This window comes from Terrapene carolina, unplaced genomic scaffold (assembly GCF_002925995.2).
Source record: "Terrapene carolina triunguis isolate 2854851 unplaced genomic scaffold, T_m_triunguis-2.0 Scaffold96, whole genome shotgun sequence".
Classification (NCBI taxonomy): domain Eukaryota; kingdom Metazoa; phylum Chordata; order Testudines; family Emydidae; genus Terrapene; species Terrapene triunguis.
The window spans coordinates 27395464-27420269 of NW_020664447.1; the positions used below are offsets into that span (position 1 = coordinate 27395464).

Below are 24806 nucleotides of genomic sequence, written 5' to 3' on the forward strand. Positions count from 1 at the left end.
TGTGTGTGTGTGTGTGTGTGTGTGTGTGTGTGTGTGTGTGTGTGTGTGTGCTGTTTTTTCTTCACAGAAATTACAAGATTGAGCAGAACCACGGTGGTGGCCTATGAACAACTAGTAGTCTGGAGAGCTTGTTGCAGATGTTTTGGGTGGGGAGGGAAGTAGGCCTCTCCTAAAGGCAGTGGGGAAACTGGCACGTTTAGTCTTTCAAAAACTGTAAACAGTTTTCATGTAGGATGTTGCCAGGGATTGGGATGTGTCCCTTGGCTTTTCATTTAATTCACGTGAGTTACGCAATTGTACCTCTGCACACTTGGTACAGTTCTGTCCAGGAGAAGGGTCTTTGGGATGAGAAGGATTAAAATGCAAGTTAAAAATAATTGGGAATATTCTTTTAACAACATTTTTAAAAGTAAAGAATAATGGTGTCTTCTACAGTTAGTTGTGAGTTTTGCCTAAGTGTTTGTACTGCATTCCTTATAGAGGGTGCTGGGTTACCAGCTGTTCCTTGTCTTCGTGCACTCTAATGGACTAGTTCAAGGGCTGCTTCTCTCCTCTCTGTATTTAAAAATAGAAATTGAATGAGAATTACAATGATTAGCTTATATTTAAACATTAAGTTTGCTTACCTGCTTCTGATCCCAATAAATTAACCTTAAACTGCATTAAAACACTGGAGAATGATTGATTGTAACTTGGGAATGGAAGGCTCAACATGTGAAGGTGGATGAGCTCTACAAACTAAGATCATTATGTGAAGAGAGGGCATTTGACTGGATTTAGTGGCAGTAGATTGAGTGCTTGCCTCAGTCTCTGGTTTACGTGGTCCATGCCAACACAAACTGTCTTGCGCATAGCATGTTGAGGCTAACTTGTTTTAGATGCAAAATGGTCTAACTATGCATGCTGCAAATTTCAAAAGGGGAAAGCTATATATTGGGAATAACCACCTCACTTACAGGAATGTTTCCTGTGTTGTACTATAAAGCTTAGGAGAAATCCGGTAGGACATGTGGAAGATGACAATTACCATTTATATGGTCAAAAAGAATTCCAAAAATTATATTTGTGTTTTATGTGTTCACCCTCGCACTGTCCACTAGTACATGTGAGTGTGTGTACAATGTAGTAAATGTGACACGCCACAAGGGCATAAAGGACACACAGTTATAAAACATCTGAATGTGGCATTGTTAACTTTGAAATGAGACTGCTCATTGCAAGTCATCAAAGCTTCAGAATTGGAATGACAGTCAGCAGAAACAAGTAAAACTTGTTGTTTTTTGTTTCAGTCAACAATGTGGGAATTTCATACACTTACCCTGAATATTTTCTTGATGTTCCAGACCTGGATAATGTAAGTGTTGCTATGTTTAACTTAACTCTTCTGCAGTTTTCTTACCTTAATAGTAAACTTGTTTTAGATTTCTGTGCAGAATGGAATGCTTGTTAAATGGGGTAGCCTGGATGTAGTTGTAAGAAATACTACTTCAAGGCTAACAGGCTTACACACACAAGATTGGGAAATTCAAAGAGATGATAGAAGCTTAGCCTTTTTTAGATACTTGCATATTTTTTGTTCTTCCAGAACAAAAAAATTGCACTTACCCATTTGCAATTACATGTAAAAAATGTAACTGAGCTATAGTTGCTATGGGATCCATATCTGAATTTCATGGCTATTGGGTATGATCTCAACTTAATGTTACTCTTTTTTGCACTCTTTTACTTGGTTTTTTAAAAAGTGAGTGAAGGCAGTGAAAGCGAGTGATCCATGTGGAAAAATACAGAATATTTGCAGATGTTACACTTGTGTGGACATGAGTTTTTATAACAGCTTTAAATACTGTTTTTCAAATTGCCAGGGTTCATACTTCAGTGAGTACTAAATACATACTAAATTTGAACATGATAAACAAAACTGAATGCAAAGTTTCATGCTTCAAAATATACATATTTTTTAGAAATTTGTCCATCTTTTGTTCAATTCTCTTGGTCTGATAACTCAAACAGGTTAATGGACGTATTCATTCTTTTGGGTTCACGGTTAAATAAGCTTGAAAATCTTCAGTTAGTTGAAAGTGTTGTAATGTATCTTCATCTAATGACTAAAAAACTTGTCAGTAAGTGAACTAAAAGACTAAGCAATATACACCTCTACCTCGATATAACGCTGTCCTCGGGAGCCAAAAAATCGTACCGTGTTATAGGTGAAACCGTTATATTCAACTTGCTTTGATCCACCGGAGTGCGCAGCCCCGCCCCCCCGGAGCACTGCTTTACCGCGTTATATCCGAATTCGTGTTATATTGGGTAGCGTTATATCGAGGTAGCGGTGTATAGGCAAATGAGAGCCATTTAAAAGTATGTAATATATTAAAAGCAATCGTGATTTAATGTTCTTCAGTGGTCAGCATGTCCAGGAAGCCAGAATTTACACAACCAGAGAGTGTATAAGTATATGATAGTATAAGGAAGTGTGTCAAACTGTGACATATATGCACAGTTTGCATTAATAGAATTCATAAACAGGTAAAAATAATCCAGTAAAACCGTTGCGGTACTAGTCCACTCATTTTTTTTTATTCTTCCAAGTTGTTTCTTTAACACTGGAAGCAATTGCAGATTTTCTTAACCATAATTTTTCCTACCCTATTACTGCCTCTCTGCATCCTCTTCTATTGAAGCAGGTGTGAATAGGTATTGACCACAGGAAAGTAGTCTTCAGAGCACACAATCTGAAATGAGGATAAATGTTAGTTCGCAATCCAGAATGCCAAATTATCCTACTTACCTTTTTAATTTAAATCAGGTGCTCACTCTACATTACATAGGTAATTAAGCAGACTTACTGTATATACAACTAAATACACTGACTGCATGTTTGTGGTGAGATATCTTTCAATACCTAAGTGACTGACAGCCTAGACCCTTGTCAGTCTGGGTGTATACCTGATTCTGACAGAGATAAGGGGTAGTGAGGTTGCTAGATTTCCTGCTGGAGATGGAGTTTTTGCTGTAGTGCATGTGGCTTTTTTAAATTGTTTATGACACTTAGAGCCTTGGACAGTTTAATATTTATCAAAATAATTTTTTCTATAAATCTATTTTTTTTTCCTGCAGACAATCAATGAAATGATAAACATTAACATCATGTCTGTTTGCAAGGTAAGTGCCCTCTTACTGATATTTTCACTTAAAACTCTTAAGTATTCTAAAACAATAAACAATGTTGATTCACTTGCTACCAGTAAATTGCTTTCACTTCCTTTGAGCTATGCAGTTTCTCTCCTCCTTTTAATCTCTCAAGAATTGCTACGTTTAGTTTGCACTCTCCTACCTGCTCACCAGACTGTTCTCCAATTATGTTGCATAGAAAACAACTTAATATAAATGATACACAAATGTTGCTATAAAAGAGTAAGATGTGTACTTAAAACAAAACCTCATGATCTTTCACATTCATAATCCTGTCTTTCTCATGTCCTTGCACTTATCTCTCATCCCTTGCTGTCCTAGACTGTAAGCTTCTCTGGGCAGAGAAGTCCTTCATTTTTTTTTTTATAAGGTTCCATGTGCACTTATGGCACAACAGTTAAATACTGTATTCACTGTGTGAAATAAACAAACAAGTAGGAAACTACTTGCTGTTGTGGATTATTGTACAAGGAGTCTGTTTTAACTTTTGGAATGCCATTTTTGAAATTATTTCTCTCCCCTTCAATAGTATCTTGAATTTTTTTAATAGTTCAATTACTTTTTCTTTTGGAAGAAATCAATCTGAATTCAGCCTTAAGTGCAAGAGCATAAATGTTTTCTTGTTTGTTAAAACCAAGTCTGTGGTGTGGGACAGTGAGCAGGGGAAGAGGATGTGACTTTTTTCTTTACCCAGGTATGCTAAATATATCAGACTTTTAATAGGAGATGGAGATGATACTAGCTTCTCTATTGCTTAGGAAATCCATGTTGGTAAGTTGAGGAAGCATGCTGGAAGAAATATGTTACTACTCACCACTAAGATCCTATTTGCTTTTATGCATATAGGATGGAAGAAAACTTGCAACTCTTCTGACAGCTAAGGGTTAACTTTTTGTCTCCTGTTGAAACCAAAACTGGGTGAATTTAGTTGGAGTTGTGGCTGCATGGATAGGATTTACCTGTGTAAATGAGAATTTTGGTTTTCTTTTAACACATTGAAATTCATCCAACGTGCTGCCAAGGGGCTTAGTCTGAAGTTGTCTGATTTCTATCCAAAAAGATACAGAAGCTGGAAAAGAACAAAACAATACTTCTGTAAGAATTCCCTTCTCTACAACGCTTCAGTGTGCTACTTGTTCCAAAGCTAGAAGTTGCTTAATTTACCATAGTTGTAGTTACTCCAGCAACTGCCTTTTCCCACTAGCCTGACTGGTATTGTACCTGTGGTTTTGCACATTGTTGTCCCCAGCAAGCACCACCATTCTTCTGTCAGATGGGCTGGATCATGGCCCACAGAGACTTGTTCTCCTGCAAGATTTCCATTTGTGAGAAGCCAGATTCAGATCGACAGCTTTACCTAGGAAAGATTTTCAACAAAGATCACTCAGCTGAGCTAATATACAGAATTAATGCCTACACACATGTGTATAAAACTTTGTGTAAAATATCCAGGGACCTCTCAGCTAGAGCTAAAATGTAGCCGGGGTAAGGGGCAGGGGGACTTCAGTTTCTCCTGATGTGTGACATCCTCACTACACCAGAAGAGGGAGCCCACTATTCAGTGATTGAAGACTTGGGGACTGCTCTAGTTTGTTCAACAGTTCAGATTTTCCTATATTTTAGCAGCCTTTCTCTGCAGTTGCTGTAATTAATATTTTCTCTTTCCCTAAAGCCCTGCCTCTGGCCTGGTGTGAGACATCAGATAAACCATTTAACCTTTTTAAACTTCACTTTCCTGGTCTATAAAATGAGGATGACACTTACCCTTCTTTTGTAAAGTGCTTTGAGATGTATAGATAAGTGCTATGTAAGATCTAAATTCTATTACTATTAATAGTAAAGACTAGTTCTTGGCTTCCCTCGACATACCCTATATCTGTATTAAGAGGAGAGTGGTATAAAGCTTACACTAAAGTAGTCTTTATATTTTCCCTTGCATTAATGTGTGTGGGGTACCAGTTAGCTTTAACTTGATGGGTCATGGGCCTGGTCTACACTATGACTTTAATTCGGATTTAGCTGCGTTAATCCGAATTAACCCTTCACCCGTCCACACTACAGAGCCAGTTAATTCGAATTAAAGGGCACTTAAAATCGATTTCTGTACTCCACCTCGACGAGCGGAGTAGCGCCTAAATCGATTTTGTTAATTCAAATTAGGGTTAGTGTGGCCGCACACCACCGAATTACTGTGTTTAAATTAATGGGGTAGTGTGGCCGCACACCACCGAATTAATGTGGTTAAAAACCGAATTAATGTGCTTAGTGTGGCCGCGCACAATCGAATTTATACAACCTGTTTCCCAAATTCGAATTATCTAAATTCGGATTAATCCCGTAGTGTAGACATACCCTTAAGGCCGTCAGCTGGAAATAATACTTAGCACTTCAGTAGTTCTTTCCATCTTCAAAGGGTTAACATTAACTTATATAAAGGAGTGTTCAGGGCGTTAATTATACCCATTTTAGCAATGAGACTGAGTTGGACTGGTCAAGGCCACAAAAGGAGTCAGTTCAGATCTAGGATGAGAAATTAGCTGTTCCTCTCTTCCAGTCCAACTCTGCGTCTCCATGCAAATACAATCTTAAAAATCAATGGTGGAAAGAAAACAAATAATATTCCCTGTGGGGCAAGGATGATATCTTGCTTTGTTTGGAAAGCACGTAGCTCACTTAAAATTTTACTGTAATATTTAAAAATGTATAGGTATCAATGTGTCAAGCTGGGAAGAAGGTGTCTGTTGGCATTAAGAGTACACTCGTAACACCTTAGTGAAGAGCGGAAAGAGAGCAGATTATATTAGAAATTCTGAATAAAAGTTAGGACAGGAAAATGATATAAAACAGAATTAGAGAGAATAGAAACATAGGCAGACAATAATCCGAAATACAGATATTCCACAGGAGTGAGAAACCTGTGGAACAGGAATGACATCCCCATCATGTTGTAAATTCATGTTTAAAATAGCCCAGGGCAGCCAAAGACTACATGCTTGTGAGTATGAGTGTGAGTAATATTATGTCACAGAGAAGAGGCGATGGTCCTTCTTTGGCTCTGATGGGACCACATTTAGGAAATTGCGTTTGGTTGAGTGCACCATGTTACCAGAAAGATGTTGATAAATTGAACGTAATCCAGAGGAGAGCAACAAAAAGATCAGACGCCAGAGCAATTAACGTACGAGGAAAGATCAAGAGCTACATATGTAATATCTTGGCTAGGATTATTAATGTATGACATAATTTATTACTGATATTTGTAAGTAAACAAATATTTAAAGTTGTAAACACCAAAAAGGGCGAGAGTAAATACATTGCAGAAGATAGAAAAATTCAGGTTGCAGATACTCCCTAGATAGAACACTCATGGGAAAATATTATACATGCATTAGGAAGTGGGAAATCAACTATTTAAATTTGAGGAGCGGGAAACCAGAGATGGCTATTAGAACTTTAAACACAGGAAACAGACCAGGAGAGAAGGGTAGCAGTAGTAGAGAGATGTTTTCTGTCAGTGTTGAAGAAAGCATTTAAGACCTTCTTCCAGCTGCAGATAAATTCTGTCCAAACTTAGGAGAGTCTGTAGTTCCATGACTTTCGATAGCTCTGAGGGGTAGTGACAAATGAGAGTCCCACTGATTTTTTGAACAGTGCATCTCATCAGTTGAGCAATCTCGTTACATCTGGTCACATCGGATCGAAACATTGTTGGGAATTGGTCCTGCTTTGAGCAGGGGGTTGGACTAGATGACCTCCTGAGGTCCCTTCCAACCCTGATATTCTATGATCTTTCTCAGTTCAGTCTGGGATCTTTCAGCTTGCCCTCAAAAAGTTTGAGTTCTTGAAAGAGGAAACTTTTGTCCTGCTAGATCCTAGAAACAAATTCTGCTCAAAAGACAAGTAACTTGAATGGAAGAGGCTTGAAAAATGATGTGATTCAGTCATAGTGTCTGCCTTCATATGCACTGCCTCTGTGTCTGGGTTACAGACTTTTCCTTCTACTTGAATTGGTGACTGTTTTCATAGATCTGATAGGCCAGTTTTGTCCAACCTGGAGTAGGAGAATTATCAAAGGATTTTTGCATATAAAACCCCACATTTAAAAAGTTTTAATTTTAGACACATTTCACTGAATTGCTTGTAAAAGTTAATTCTTGTGAAGCATGGATGTAATTCCCATTCCATTTTAAAGGGAGTTGTCCACATGTAGAAGGGGCATAGACACTGTCACAGTGTTTTTCAACCTTTTTGATACCCAGGACTAGCCTTCCTAAACTGTGTCAGGGAGATCTCAGGGACCGGCGCTGGTCCATGGACCAGTCATAGAGAAACACTGCACTAACAGTTTACATATTATAGTCTCTGGTATGGATTGTGTATGGACAGTAACAATGTGTGTAATTTCACGGGCAAGCTAATGATAAAAGGGAAGGGAGGTGTAATTTGATTCGTAAAAATCTACAGAATCATAATTTCAGTGATGTGCCCCTGGGTGGCATGGCAAAGGGGACTCACTCCCCCCACCTCCCTATCCCCCATAGCCTAGCTTCCAGTTCCAAGTCCTCTGGTTGGTGGAAATTTTGATAATACAGTGTTGTCAGAAAGGGTCAAGTTGGGTATCGTTCTAAACCTTTTCTCTTATGAACACAAGGTACCAAACATGACAACTCTTGAACGATTATGTAGATATATAAGAAAATTTTTAAAAATCAGCTTTGTGATGTCATGTCATGCGTCTGACGAAGTGGGTATTCACCCACGAAAGCTTATCCTCCAATACATCTGTTAGTCTATAAGGTGCCACAGGATCCTCTGTTGCTTTTTACAAGTCTCTGCATTTGGTTTAGACGAAGCCCTAGAACATGAAAACAAAGCAATGAAAGTCATTGGGGAGGGAAGTTGATGGGCATAACACAACATCCAAATGCTCTTTTCTAGGGTTTCCTGACAACCCCAGAAGTCCATTGAATTTTGAATGAAATATTAATCATGGCTGGGATCACTTCCCCAGAAATAACCAAGCATTAGCTAGCTTCATTAGGTGGTGATAAATGCCAAGTAGGGGCAAATTTAAAGGTAGAGAATGAGTTTAGTTGCACTGACAATCCATTTGGGTATGATGGACTGGAGCTCATTAATATCATGATGAAAGCAGTCTTCAGTGATGAGATAGCTAAAGATGTCAGTCAAATGGATACTTTGGGTCATGACTCGTATAAAGCCTTCAAACCCCAAAGAATTATCCAAGGCACCATCCATCTATGGGCTCCAATCAAGAAGAACAGACTAAAGCTGTTCTCAAATGCAAAAGAAAAAAGTCAGTCATGGTGGCAGGTGCTGTTACAGAGCTAACTGCAGGCAGATCATTGTTTGTGTGTTGCCTGGTCATTGTCCAGATCTCTGCATGATATTGATCTGTGTGAGACTTTGGGGAAAATACGAGTTCTTCGTGGTACCATGATCAATGTTTGAATGTGACAGAACAATGCATATGTACCAAGCAAAAAGCATCTTGCGTGATCTTCCTAAGCCAGCACCTAGTGACAATGTAACTGGTACCTTATGCCACAGAGGCCTTTCAGAGTAGCAATCATAGATGGTATGGCTGAGCTACAATCTCTCAACAAACCAAAAACTGTTAATACCTGCCAAGATTTGGCTGAATACTTCGTTATGATGCTACAGAGAAAATGGTGGACTGATGACAAAGTCCACCTGAGGATTGATACTATGCAGAGATATCAATTAAAAATATTAACAGAAAGAAGAGATTCCATGGTATTGCACCTGTCCAGTACAAAATCATTGACTCCACAGACCTCTCCAATGTCACAGTGAGGAAGCTGCTGTCTTATACCCGCACAAAGGATGAGTTAACTTCATACCTTGCAGGAAAAATGCTCCAGCATGCGAAGAAATGCTCTAAAAATTTTGTTGTTGCATGCCGTAATGAAGCTGTTGCCTTGCACTGCTCAGTGGAGTTTCTTCATAGTTCCCGTGAGGAGGTTGACACTAAATTTATCTTCTATGCCATTAGAGAGGTGCTGTTAAACTTCAGATTTTTGTACAAGACACAGATATTCTAGTGCTCTGTGAGATGCTACCCAAGTTTTCCACAAGATTCTTTTTTTGTGCCTGCTGCTGGGGAACAGAATCTCTATATATCCCTCAGAGATGTGTTCCTATCACTCGAACTATTAAAAGCCGCTCCACTGCTGGATTTCCACACCCTTTGAGGATGTGATGCTACTGGAATGTTGCCTATAGAAGACCAATTTATCTTATTGGAATGCATTTGATTCAGTCTCTGAAGACTCTTCTTGCTCTGAAGGTGAGATGGTCACTGATGTGGTCATAAATGCACTGGAGGCTTTCATATGCTGAGTTTACCATTTGAAGACTAACGTTACAACACTTGCAGAGTTGTGTTGGTGGATGTCTCCCAAGAAGCGGATGAATGGAGAAAAATTGCTACTGACAAGGGGTGCATTTATACTTGCTATCAAGAGGGCAAATTACCAAGCAATGGACTGGCTCTGAGATAATAGAATGCATCCAAAACTACTTCCTTATTTGGCATGGGTGGGTTTTGGAGGATGGACTGATCTCACCAGTTGTGTGAAATACTACACACTTCTGAATCAACCCTTCAGCTAATCAAACGTTTATGTGCAAAGACCAGATGCTCATCACCCTGCAAATGTCTGGCCAGCAGCCTGCCTTGTACAGAGATGCATGAGTGCAGCTTGCATGAGGATCAGTGTGACAATGTGTCTATCGGGGCCGTACATGGAGAGGACACTTATGATGACTTTGATGAATAAATGTTTTCTGTCCATGTCAAGGCTAACTTCCCTAGGATGACCAAATATCAATGTCTTTTATGTAAGCCGTGCATCCTTGTGTTACAGTAATATTAAAAAATGTTGATTTTTAAACACTTTCTCAAATACCTATCTAAATAATTGTTCTAGGTTTGTCATGTTTGGTTCTATTGTGCTTGTGGGAGAGAGGACTTTTGAATGATACTGAATTTGATCTATTTCCAACAACATTATATTACCCAAATTTCCACCAACTGGAGGACCTGGAGCTGGGAGCATAGGGTGCAGCGAGTTGTGTCCCCCCCGCCACGCCGCAGAGGGTGACACCATTGAAATTAGGATTCTATACACTTTTACAAATCGAATGACACTGCCCTTACCATTCTGTCATTAACTTGCCCATGGAATGAGATTTTACTACATTATGCTCCCAAACTATAAACTGTTCCTCTGGTTTGACCCAATGGTCTTGCTGCTTCATCTCCCTGCAGAGCATTTGAACCATAAACTACATTCTAGTGGCAGACACTTCTTTCTTTGTTCTCTGAAAATAAAGATGTACAACATCTTACACCACAGGAAACTATTTCAGTAGTCTCTTCAGAAGCTTATATTACTACTAGCTTATTGTAACTTTGTCCCAGACCTGTGTATGTGAAATCCAAGGAAAAGCTATCTTAACTGTAGGGGAATATAAAATTCTTTTGAGTGCTCTAGCTTCATGCTTCTGATTACACACTGAAGAGATGGGTAAACTCCTTAAATTCCAGAGCAGCACTTGTCTTGAAAGCTAGGAGAATGAGTTCTAGCCCAGCAGCAGTTTCCCCATATTTAACATGACTGTCTCTCTAGATGCAGAATTCTAGTATTAGAAGCAAGATGGCCACAGCAACATAAACCTTGTACATTTTAACATTTGTGTGCACCATAGTTTAACTTTTACACTAACGTTCCCTACTGCTTATTTTAACGAATGAGAAAATTTTAAGTGGAAGGTTTTCTAAACTTTGAGACTGATTTCCCTGAACAAACTAGGACCTTTTCCTAAGCAATGCTCCTGGACAACTGCTCCATGTCAATGGTAAGTATTTATCTTCCAGGTTTGAAGTGGGGAGGGAATACAACTTTAAATGATAATTAAGAGGGGGAGAACTGGATATTTCTGGTGAATAACTACTGGAGAGTCATTAAAGTGGTAGTTAAGCTTCATGCTGGTGCTATTCTTAATGAATAGGAGCATTAAATTTAGTGCCTATTTTAAAACATAAAATAAAGGTAACTTGCTTATTACATAGTTGCATATTCCAGTTTTTTTTTCTGAAAAAACTGGAATAGGAGCTGCAGTTTCCCTCCATTTGATAATCAGTTGGCATGGTTCTGAAGTTCAGTATCTTTGCATTGGAACATTGAATTGGTGGTAGAATGTGAGAAGAGGCATGCTGCTTATGTACTTCAAGAGACTGTATTAGTGTTTACATTCACTCCAGTCTGCAGTGACAATTTTTGTGTATCAGAGGTGATAACTGGCTTGACAGTAAATGAATAAATGCCCTCTAGTGAATTGTAATGTTAAGGGAATCAGGGTATTGGGGAAGTGTGTATGTGTGTGTGTGTGTGTGTGTGTACACATAAGCCCAGTGATGGTACTGTTGTGAGATTTCCAAACACATGAGAAACTGTTAGTGCACAGGCAATGAAGCACCCATTAGTGGTGTACCAAAACATGTAAAACTTTAAAAATTGGAAACTTTCTGCAGCAAAAAGGCTGTCCTGAACACTCCCTTTATAGAAATACTAGGAATTGTCCATACTACCTAAACTGAATAACATGTTTCATTTAATGTGTTAGCACTTTATATACAGGCAGTTGCCAGTACCTGGCCACTTGGCCTGAAGTTACCGACATTTAGAGAAGAAGGCAAGAGCAGTAGTGGCATCCCAGTGGAAACGAGCAGTTTATCCATAAAATCACTATCTGAATGAAAAATCACAAGTTTTCTCAGTAACCACCAATAGGGGAGACACTGCAAGGATGATGAGGGCTTTCTGTAAATCATAACACATTTTTGGTATCGTATTGCCTCTTTATCAGTTTAACTTTTTTTGGCATTCTTTTCTCCAAGATCTGATGTCTTGTCCCCACTGCATTCTAATCCATAGAGACTAGATCTTTTGCAGGTTTTAAAGTTATTAAAAACAAAATGCCCTGTTCCTCAACTGGTTATCTATAAATAGCCAGTCACTAATAATGAATTGCTGTCTGATTTCCATATTGGGTGCCTGTATCCTGTCCCTAAACTTGTGCCATAACTCTCACTGGTTTACAGTCTCTTAATTTGTGTAATGTAAGTACTGAATAGATACAGTTGCATGTTTTTCGGGACTGGGTTTGTAATGTCACTGTTAACCTGCAGTGATGTAACATTCACTATGTAATGTATCTGACTGTCTTTAGTCACCCCATCTCACTCCTGAACAGTAATGAATAAGAAAAGCTTGATCATTCTAATATTAAGGAAAGAATTACTGTTTGTACTAATGCTGCACATACAGGGGCGTGGGAAAGTTAGTTATACATGCCTAAACATAAGATTTTTCTTTGAGTGCTGGTAGCTATGCATATTACGCATGCGAGTTAGTTTGTCTTAGTATAGTTAGTACAATTTAGTTTCTCCCTCCAGACGGACTATGCAAAGAGTCCCAGGGTTTAAAAACCTCTCCCGGCCCCACGCCTTATCTGTGAGTGACAAGCACCAATGTTGCTTTTATTGTCTGGGAGGCATGTATCTCAGCTAAGTTTGGCATTTGCTGCTAGTTTGCCCCATGAACCCACTAAGCCCAAGAGGTCTTGCTGAGGAAACATCTTATGGAGAAGGCTGAGACCTCAGTCAAACCCAGCCAGGGAGACCCCTCCACCGTACATGGGCCTCTACCGGCGAGCAGTGCCCCTCCAAGCACAAGCTCAGGAGCCAAGCCAGAGCTGCTAAGCCCAAGGAGTCATCAACCAGGGCTTCTCTTGAAGGTTGGGGCACTCTCATAAGCATAAGGACTAATCTCCTTCCAGGTCTGTTTCAAAAAGGAGGGATCCCTCCCTGACTCCATCCAAGTTGGATGAGTCCTCACACGCAGGTCCTAAGGACTTAATGGCCTACTTTAAAAACCTCCTATCATGAGGGCAAGGTGTGAAGGAGAACGTATCTTCCGATACCGATGTCAGCTCCAATTCATAAGCCTAAAGATCAGCATCTACCAACACCATCTAAGAGCTCACTATCAGACTCTTCAACGGTACCCACCTATCAAGATAATACTTAGTCTTGCCATGAGTGCAGGGGACTGAACTAGATGACCTCTCAAGGTCCCTTCCAGTCTTACAATTCTATCTCCATAAGGACCTACTGTTCACGGTGATTGCCGATGCACCATACCCTTGGTACTGACTACTAGAATGCACAGAACTTTGGGATTAACTGAAACCTACACCTCACCAGCATATATCTTCACCCTTCCTTATCCTCAGTCCCTTCTTTTTTGGGGTCCAGAGACATTCTGACACCAAAGGAAACTATCTTGAAACTACCTGTTCTCCTTCTTGGTCCAGAGGCAGGAACTTTTTCCCACTGATACTGACTGCTCTGCCGGTTGAGCGGAAACTGGCCTTTTCTTTGAAGGAGTTGGAGGATCCAGATGATTCTTCACTCCCCCATAAGGAGATGAGTTTGGACAGAGAGTCAAGGACATCTGGGGTCTATTTGCCACACAAATATGACTGCCATGTGACCTGATGCTGTGGGCTCCCCCTCAACCAGTCAAGCGTTCATATTGGCCCTACTGGCGCCCATGGTATTCCTACATTAGACATTCCAGATCCATCCATAAGTCCTATGGTACCTCTTCTACATGACATCTACCCGTTCGACTGGAGTATGGGGGAGAGGAGATCGATCCAGAGATACCGATGAATGTTTTATCATCCTCACCAGATAAGGCAATGCCCCATCTTCACCTTCCCTGTCTGGCGACCACAGGCAATATCAGAGTGGCGAGGTCCTCCTCCAGATTCCACTAGAGGAGGACCAGGATTCTAAGCATCATCTCCCTGAGATTTTTGCAATCTTCTGATCTCAATAGGGTGGCCCTTCCAGTAAACGAGGCCATCATGGAACCATCTAGGGTAGTCTGGTACACTCTGGCCTCCTGTGCCCCCATCCCAAAAAGGGCTGATAGGTGCGATTTTGTACCAGCCAAAGGAGCAGAGTTTCTTTTCACACACCCAGCACCCAACTCCCTAGTGGTGCAAGCAGCCACTGAAAGGTCTAGGTTACAGCATCCCAAGGCAACAACAACTTGACCTCTTAGGGAGGAAGGCATTTTCTTCTACAAGTCTTCAGTTCTGTATTGCTAACTAGCAAGTTTTGTTAGCAAAATAGCATTTCAACAATTACTTGAAAAATTTTGACTTCAAGGACAAACTCCATCAAGAGGACAGGGCCCAATTTCAGGCTCTCGTTGAGGATGGCAAACTGGTGGCTAGAGTGGATGCCACTGACATTATGCCTAGAGGGATAGCCACAAGAGTGGTCATGAGGCATGAATCTTGGCTGCACATCTCGGGGTTCCCCAGGAAGGCTCAACATACCATAGAGGACTTGCCTTTTGATAGGTCTAATTTATTTAACAAGAAGACTGATGTCTCTAGGCTCATTGAAGGACTCTAGGACAGCCCTCCACTATGTGGGCACTTACAGCCTGGCCTCAAAGAGAAAACACCATAAACAGGTGTATTAGCCAAGACCACCTCCCCAACCGTTCTACCACCAGCGCTCATTTGAACCACCACACAAACACTAGAGGGTACAAAGGCCTACTATACCGTTCTTTTTACCACATCTGTAACTACTTAACCCCTGGATGGTGGATTGGGTTATTTTTGATGGCACAATTGAGAACTGCTTAACCCTATTGATGCCATCCACTACTGCCCCCCCATATTTGGTGGCTGCTTCACCCTCTTTGCCCACAATTGGAGGATCATCACAACAGACAAAGTGGGTACTAGTAATCTTCCACTGCAGCTACTCTGTAGAGTTCCTTCCCCACACTCCCAGCTCCTCAGGGACCACAATCATGAGCAGATTCTCTGTCAAGAGGCAGATTCTCTCGTGCAGTGAAGGCTGTAGAATAAGTGCCACCTCAGTAACAAGGCAGTTGTTCATATTTCATAGTCTCCAAGAAAAATAGAGGATGGAGACTCATTCTTGACCCTCAGCAATTAAACGTTTTTATTCACAAATCAGAATTCCAAATTGTTATGCTGGCATCAATAATCCCCTCCATAAAGGAGGGAATGCTGTTCACAGCTCTTGGCATGAAAGACACATTCTTTCATATGAGGATTCATCCATTCCAGGTTTCTGATGGAACAAAAACATCACTGTTCAGAATACTCCCAGTCGGGTTAGCAACAGCACCAAGGGTCTTCATGAAGGTCATCTCAATGGTGGCAGGCCAAATGAGACATTGCAACTACACAGTCTTTCTGTATCTAGTTGATTGGCTCATAATGGGTTACTCTAGTCAGAAGGTACATTCGATGACTGTTCTTGCTCCATCTTCTGGCAGCCTTGGGAATCTGTGTCAACAAAGAAAAGTCCACTTTGATTCCTACTAGAACTATATAGACTTTATAGGAGTGACCCTAGATTCAATCTCAGCATGGGCCCACCTCCCTATGGAAATATTCCAAGCCATGAACAATGTGATAAGAAAGTTACTTTTCAGACCACGAATCTTTGTCAAGGGCTGCTTTTCCTTAATAGGCTACATGGCATCATGCACTTATGTAATACCATTCGCCAGTCTTCACTTCCATTGCCTACAGGCCTGGCTCTGGTCCATCTACTGTCCAGACAGAGACCACATAAACACTAGAGTAAGAATTCCCACCAAAGTCGCATCTTCTCTTGTCTGATGGTTGAACCTGGAACAAGTACATGTGGGAGTTCCTTTCATCACACCCACACCTGATGTGACCTTGTCGGACATAAGACTTATTGGCCGGGAATCCCACCTGGAAAACCACGCCCCGCAATGCGAGTGGACTCCTCATGAGACCAGGATGCATATCAACATACTGGAACGTAGAGCAGTCCGTCTAGCCTGTATTGCATTCCTTCCACTTATTTCATCTCACCATGTCCAAATAATATCAGACAACATGACACTCACATAAACAAGGTGGAGCAAAATCTCTTCCTCTCTGCTTAGAAGAAGTCAATTCATGGAATTGATGTGTCAAATCACAACTCTCTTAACTACATATCTACCAGGTGCACGGGATTGTTTAATGAATATTCTCAGCAGGCGGTTCTCCTATTCATGAAGGATAAGTCTATCGATGGCTATTAGCCAGGATGGGCAGAGGTGGTGTCCCTAGCCTCTGTTTGCTAGAAGCTGGGAATGGGTGACGGGAGATGGATCACTTGATGATTACCTGTTCTGTTCATTCCCTCTGAAGCACCTGGCATTGGCCACTGTCAGAAGACAGGATACTGGGCTAGATTGACCTTTGGTCTAACCCAGTATGGCCGTTCTTAAGTGGGAGATAACACAATTCCATCCTGAACAAGATCCTCACACGGTGAGGAATACCATCCTGGAATCTGTTCAGATCCCAAACAAACAAGAAGTTTATTCTATTCTGCTCTAGGGCCACTCTGAACTACAGTTCCAGGGGCAAATGCTCTTCTATTATCCTGGACAGGTCATCTCAGATATGCTTTTACTCCCATCTATCTGCTACCAGAAGCTCTGTGGAAGATTCGCTCTGACACAGCTTGGCATTCTCATAGCACCCAACTGATGACTCACACAGTTCTGGTTTCTGCAAATGTCAACTCCTTCTCCTATCAGCATCTGACCCTTCCAGTATCTACTAGCTCAGGAGAATGGCAAGATCTGACATTCCAACCCAGGCTTCCTTCACGTCATGGCCTGGTGTTTGGATGAGCATCAGATCTTAGAACATTCATGCTCAGAAACCATTCAGTCTATTCAGACTATCTCCTGTCCATGAAAACATCAGGGTTTTCCATTAGTTCCCTGCAGGACCATCTAGCAGCAGTCAGTGCCTTCCATCCTCCAGTAGAGGGACACTCCATTTTTACTCACCTAACAATAACTAGATTCCTGAAAGTCCTACCTAGGACCTTCCCACCGGTGGTGAAACCTGAACCACAATGGGACCTCAACCTCATATAGTAAGTATTTACCACACCACTACTTGAACCACTGGCTCCATAGACTATGTCCCAGCTTTACATGAATGTAGGCTTTTTAGTTGCCATCAGATTGACCAGAAGGATCAGTGAAGTGGGAGCACTCCTGGTAGACATGCTGTACACCATTTTTCATAAGGAGGTTTCCCTTCACCTTCACCTGAAATTCATCCCTAAAGTAATTTGCATTTACTGGGATTCTTCCCAAAAACCTCATGCTTCCTGTTAGAGTAGACTTCACTCTTTCAACATCAGACAAGGTCTGGCGTTATACCTGCAAAGGACAATGTGGATTAGAAAATCACCAAGGCAATTTGTTGCTACAATGGAATGATGGCAAGGCTAGGCATTATCTGCTCAGAGACTAAGTGTATCTCTAGCTGCGTCATTTTGATATCAAGTGGCGTGTATTTCTCTCCCAGGTGGGGTGAGAGCCCATTCCTCTAGAACACGAACAACCTTAATAGCATCTCTACGAGCAATACCTAGTAGATATCTGGAGCTCCATCCATATGTTCACAAAGCATTAGGCATTAGTTCAAGCCTCCTCTGTAGATGCAGCTGTTGGGACTGCAGTACTACAGGCATCTATACCAGTTGCATCCTTCCACCCCCTCTTGTTTAAATATTGCTTATCAATCACTCACATATGGAATACACACAGGGACCAGCACTCAAGGAAAGGGAGGTAACTTACCTGTAACTGGATGTTCTTCAAGATGTGTGGTCCCTATCTGTGTTCCACTATCCACCCGCCTTTCCCTCTGCTTTGGATCCTTCTGATTAGCAGTAAGAGGAACTTGAGGCATCAGTCTGTATCGCTGTATGTACCCTTGGTTCAGAGTACAAGAAGAACAACTGCTGAGGTGTGGACCAACTGATGTTACTTGCTAGAAATCGTGGATCTCAGGTGCATGTGCACATGCATAACCAAATGTGGAATACAGGTAGAGACCAGACACCTTGAAGAACCTCCATAAGTTACAGGGAACCTCCATATTTTCCATGTGTGCAATATACTAAACTAACTGAAGGCACTTCATACCACAGATTTCAGTTAAATCTGAGGCCTGATGTCATTATTTACTTGGGAGGGATGAAGGTTAACCCCCACTTCCAAGGCAATTTAATTCCATTTACACTGCGCTTAGAGGGCAGTATCTCCAGTTTGTGGAAGGGTTTCCTGTACTGATATTTTCTGCGGGAATGGGATGAGGAAATTACAGTGGGGTGGTTAGAGAGGAGGTTAGACTGCTCCAGAATGAAATATTAGTGCAGCACCTATTTAAGACTCTGTGGCTTGGGCTCTGGGAGGGTGTTTTAAAAGATGGCTAATCAGGTTTCTGACAACATACAACCACTGTGCAAAAGACTCCGCTAGAGGGCTTTGGACAGAACGAACACCACAGATGCCAGGGGGCAGGTCTATACGCCTTTGGACCCAGCCTCTCTGCTGCTGCCGCCATCTTGATTTCCTCTCTTTGAGTGGTAAAGGCCATGTTTCCTGCCAACCCTAGGTAGGGGTCACATGGCATCAGATAGAAACTGCTCATGCCATGTAATAGAAGAGTCTACTTTGGCTTTATATGAACTTGTGTAACTGAAACTTAGCTTTCCATTTTGTGACTGTTGGCTTTTTCTTCCCTCTTTGTAGGGAAGTTTTTTGTTTGTTTTTGTTTTGCTTTTTAGAGCAGAATATAGCTCAAACTCACCATAAGAGTATGTGAGAACTAACACAGTGGTAAGATTGTATGCTCTTTGGGTCAGGGTTTATCTTTTTGCTCCGTGTTTATACAGCGCCTAGAGCAGGAGTTCTTAAACTAGGGGTTGGGACCCCTCAGGGGGTCACGAGGTTATTACATGGGGGGTCGCACGCTGTCAGCCTCACCCCAAACCCTGCTTTGCCTCCAGCATTTATAATGGTGTTAAATATGTAAAAAAAGTGTTTTTAATTTATAAGGAGGTCACACACAGAGGATTGCTATGTGAAAGGGGTCACCAGTACAAAAGTTTGAGAAGCACTGGCCTAGAGGTATGCCTAGGGATAGCTATGCAGGCATAACTCAGTAATGTAGACATAACCTGCGCCGACAAAAGGGTTTTTTCCATCGATGTAATAACACCACTTCCCTGAATGATGGTAGCTACGTCAACCAGAAGCATTCTTAGTAACTTTTAAGTATAGACAAGGTCTAGCACAATTGGGCTCTGGTCCATGGCTGGTGCTCTCAGGTGCTACAATAATACAAATAATACTTCAGAATTAATATTAAGATATGAAGTTGTTTTAAAAATTGTTATAGAAGCACAAAGGTGTCTTGAAATGGAGTTATTCTACACTTTTACAATTTATCTACACAGATTCACCACCACCACTATTGCCACCCTGCAAAAGTCATTTTGGTAAAACTATCAAGATAAATTGGATTCAGTGGGAAACATTGTTTTGGGGCCATTTTATATTACCCCTCCAGAAATCTTGTTGGAACACAAGAATGCTATACAATGTAAGGGGCGTGAAGATCATTGGCAGTTGCTGTTTCTAGGCATTGGCATAAATGACTGATCAGATATTGAACTGATACTATTGGGGATGGTACCTTGAACTTGGCACAGGCATGAACGCTGACCTAACAGCTTTTCTAGCTCTAATTACTAAAATGCATGATATCTGGTATTTTGGCCAAGAGTTATTCATTGATGAGTTAAACTTAGTTTGTTTGTTTTTTAAAAGGCTGATCACTAGCTCTTGAAGTACAGTCTGGTGCTTGTTTTCCTTAAAACTTTTCAGGGGTGTGTGTGTGTGTGTGTGTGTGTGTGTGTGTGTGTGTGTGTGTGTGTGTGTGTGTGTGTGTGTGTGTGTGTGAACCAAGGAAAAGTCCTTGATTTAAAAACATGAATTATAATTATAGAGCTGTTTTTAAATAATTTTGCAAAATATTTGGATAGCATACCATATATTTTTCCACCTCCTATTACAATTGGAAATAAACAGACCCTCATACCAATCTCCCTGATCAGAGCCAATCCTTGCCCAAAAGTACATAGACACAAAAATCTGTCCAGAGCTTGATGTTTTTTTCTAAAATTAGCACTCTAGGCTTTAAGGGGGATTTCTGAGGTAGTTTGGAAATTGAGTCAGATCTTGCGTTTGGAGATGGTGCCCTACCAAAGTCATTGTTGAGGTAGCTTATCTCAGGGCATTGGGATAGCTTATTCATAGTTTCCAAGGCCAGAGGATCCATTGTCATCATCTGGTCTGACCTCCTGTATAACACAGGTCAGAGAATTTCACTGAAAATTCCTAGCTTGTGTCTTTGAGAAAAACATCCCATCTTGATTTTAAAATTGCCAGTGATGGAGAATCCACCACCATCCTTGATAATCTGTTTTACCTTCACGATTAAAAATTTTCCCCTTATTTCCAGTCTGAATTCGTCTAGCTTCAACTTCCAGCCACTGGATCGTGTTCTACCTTAGTCTGCTAGATTGAAGAGCCCATTATTAAATATTTGTTCCCCACGTAGGTACTCAGACTGTAATCAAGTCACCCCTTAACCTTCTGTTTGTTAAATTAAATAGATTGAGTCCTTTGAATCTATCACTATATGGCTTGTTTTCTAATCCTTTAATAATTCTTGTGGCTCTTCTCTGAACACACTCATTTATCAACATCCATCTTGAATTGTGAATACCAGAACTGAACTCAGTATTTCAGCAGAGGTCACACCACGCCAAGTACAGAGATAAAATAACATCTCTACTCCTACTTGAGATTCCCCTGTTTATGCATCCAAGGATTGCCTTAGCCCTTTAGGCCACAGCATCGCACTTGGAACTCATGTTCAGCTGATTATCCACTACAACCCTCAAGTCTTTTTCAAAGTCACTGCATCCCAAGATAGAGTCCCGCATCCTGTTAGCATAGCCTAAATACATATAGATTTAGCAGTATTAAAACACGTAGTATTTGCTCGTGCCCAGTTTACCAAGCAATCCAGAATGAGTACTCTTCGTTATTTACCACTCCCCCAATTTTTATGTCCTCTGCAAACTTTTAGTGGTGATTTTGTTTTCTTCCAGGTCAGTGTTAAATAGCATAGGGTCAAGAACTTATCCCTGCAAGACCTCACTAGAAACGCATCCATTCAATGTGATTTCCCATTTACAGTTATCTTTTAAAATGTAACAGTCAGCATTTAATCCATTTAATGTGTACCAGATTAATTTTATACAGACGCTCCCCAGGTTATGCAAACCCGACTTACGCAAATCCGCACTTACGGAAAAAGTTCCATAAGCTAGAAAGTGGTTGGTGGTTTTTTTGTTTTTTTTGTGTAATGGTTGGGTATACATTCCTGATTTACGCAAAATTTGAGTTACGCAAGGCGTTCTGGAACGGAACACTTGCGTAAGTTGGGGAGTGTTTGTATTGTTCTAGCTCTTTAAGCAAAATGTTGTCCAGTACCAAATCAGATGCCTTACAGAAGTTTAAGTATATTACATCAACAGTATTACCTTCTCAATCAATCTTGCAATCTCATCAAAAAAAGAAATCAAGTTAGTCTAACAGGATCTATTTTCCATAAATACATGTTGATTGGTATTAATTATATTACTCTCCTTTTATTCTTTATTGAGTCCCTCATCAGCTGCACCATTATTTTTCCCAGGATTGATGTCAGACTTACAGGTCTATAATTACCCAGATCATCCCCTTTATCCTTTTTAAATATTGGCACAACATTAGCTTTCTTCCAGTCTTATGGAACTTCCCCAGTGTTCCAAGTTTTATTAAAAATCAACGTTAATGGCCCAGCACATTCCTCAGACAACTCTTATAAAACTCTTGGAAGTAGGTTACTGGGAGTTGCTGATTTAAATGCCTCCCTGTTAATAGCTGCTGTTTAGCTCCTGAGATATTAGTGGAATTGAAAGAGTGTGATCATATGATATGACAATATCATCCTTTTTCCTCAAATACAGAGAGCAATATTTATTTAACACTTGCATTTTCTACATTATTATTGACAATTCTACCATTTCCATCTAGTAATGGACCAATACCATTGTTAGGATTCCTTCCTATTGTCCTTAACTCTGCTGGCCATAGATTTCTCCTTGTGTTCCTTTGCTTCCCATTTCAACTTTCTGCAGATCCTAGCTTCGGATTTATATTCATTACTATCAACTTCCTTTCCCTTGTATTTGTTATATATTATTATATATATATTGCTGCTTTAACTTCCTCTCTAACCCAGGTGGCTTTTTAATCAATACCGCCTTCTTCCGCAATTGTTGCTTTTTGGGCATCTAGTAAAGTGGTCTTAAACAATTCCCAATAATCATTATTCCTATTCTTGATTAAATTCTTCCGTCCATCTTAATTGGGTAATAATTGTTTTCAGCTCTGTGAAATTGGCCCTTTTAAAGCACCACGTATATATCTTGCTCATCTGGACTTGAGTCTGTACCTTATAAAAGCTTGCATGACTACTGCCCCCATGTGGATATAGGTTGTGTACATGGTGTAAAAAAGTTGTATTTCCAGCTGGATTGTGTTAAGAAAAAAATTTCTTTGCTTGAATGGTCCTGAATATTTCCTACATGTAACTTGATGTTCTAATTCTGTTGTTAAAGGAGCTGTAGTTTAAAAACAAAAACCACACATGCAAACTAGGACTGCTCTGAACTTCTTCACTAGAACAATAACCTATAACTTCTGTGCCTGTGTACATATATTGCATATAATATTCTCACATGCGTACTAGAAGACTTTGTTCAAACAATACTTGGCCTGGGTCAGGAGTGAAATCTGATTAACCTCTTTACCTCCATCTGGTTTCTAGTAGGAATTATTTTCTATTACAGATGGCATAGTCTCTTCAGAAGAGAATGTGTTCTTTAATAAGTGGGATTCAGCTCAATAGCAAGCTGCGATGGAAGAGCTGCCTACCAAAGTTAGAAGAGTACCTGCGTTCACTACTATTAACTCTGGCTAGTGCTTTTGCCCCTCAAAACGAAATGAAAATATTTTTTCACTAAAAATTTTTTCACAATTAAAAGAGGAGGATGGAGGGAAGGATGGATGGATGGAATAAAGGACTGGAAACTATTGGATTCTGTTCCTAGCCCTGCCACTGACTTGGTTACCCCTGTTTGGCTATCTGTAAAACAGGGGTCATACCTGCCCCACAACATCCTGGTGATATAACATTGTTTGCAAATCATTTTGAAAGTCTCTGATGAAAAGTGCTATACAAGTGGAAAATATCTGAGATAAATTGATTCTCTTACTGTACTGATGTTACCAGTGCAGATGAATTCACCAGATTCACTGCACATAACTTCTTGACACTGCCAAGTTACACTGAATAAAAATAAACTGCCTATGCAAAATATAGTCTTCAGTTTCCCTAGAGTGTCTTGGGTGGAGGTTGGGCGGAGGGCAGTCAGTTACCTCTGGGAGGGAAGGATTCCCTCACTCTGTACCTACATTCCCAGCCATCACGAATGTTTTCTTTCCCTTTTTTTGCAGATGACACGATTGGTGCTGCCCAGCATGCTGGAAAGGTGAGTCACGCAAACACTATACAGACAAAGTCATCATTATTTATAGGGGAGAATCCTTTCTTTGAAAAATTCATTACTGTGACTAATCAGCCTACCCTCCATGTTTTAACAGCAGAGTATTGCCGGGTGAGTCACGCCGATCGTGCATGAATCATCAGATGGTGGAAGCCTTTTCCACTCGATTCCCTTTTATTTTTCCTCTTCCCCCTTCTCCACTGTTGTGGTGATTTCTTTTAGAACAGAATTAAAAAGCCCGTCTGACTCATCGGCGCTAACTCAACAACCTGCTATTCTGAGGGGGTGGTTACAGTTCCTGGGAATAACCTTCTTAAGGCTATTTCTCAGAGTCATTGTAAGTAAAATGGATTCAGAGAGTATGCTCTCATTATACAGTAGGAGGCATATTGAGGGCAGTGTGTGATCACATAGTAAATCAGAATTGGAGGCAACTCTTTAAAATAACAGTTAATGCACACCAGTCTTTCACTGCTGGAGACATGTATTGACTTCCTGGTTAGATCCCAGGTAAAACTAAAGCCACAGAGTCTCAGCCTAGTGGCAGTTTTCTAGTTGATGTTGATTGTTCCATGATTTTCACAGTTTTTGCTCAAGAGCTATGTCTGGATTTCCAGGGGTTGTGGAGCTGTGTGGAAGATTGCATAGCACCAGGCATGGTAGCCATCATGATTAGTCTGCTGCTTTTGGCATCACCAAATAAATACAATGAGAGGGGAATAAATACAATGGTTCAGTACCATTTGCATAGGTAATGCAGCCTGGTGGTGTTGGTATGTAAACAAACCTAAAATATTGAAGAGCGCTTAAAGAATTAAACTTTTTGTTTTGTATACCCTGGGATTCACTTTCTTAGCACACATGTGGAGGGTTCTCCTAATTCATAGGCCAAAAATTATTTCTTGACCAAAGTGTAGGACTC

At 40.6% G+C, this 24806-nt stretch overlaps 1 protein-coding gene across 2 annotated transcripts in view; it reads left to right on the forward strand.

Annotated features, from left to right (window-relative positions):
* HSD17B12 (hydroxysteroid 17-beta dehydrogenase 12) overlaps window positions 1–24806 on the forward strand; it is a 202219-nt gene that overhangs the window by 139692 nt on the left and 37721 nt on the right. For both annotated transcript variants that reach the window (XM_024209809.3, XM_024209808.2), the window contains exons 5-7: window positions 1290–1354; window positions 3121–3165; window positions 23835–23869. In XM_024209809.3, the coding sequence (XP_024065577.1) occupies window positions 1290–1354; window positions 3121–3165; window positions 23835–23869 (145 nt within the window). The remainder of the gene's footprint in view (window positions 1–1289; window positions 1355–3120; window positions 3166–23834; window positions 23870–24806) is intronic.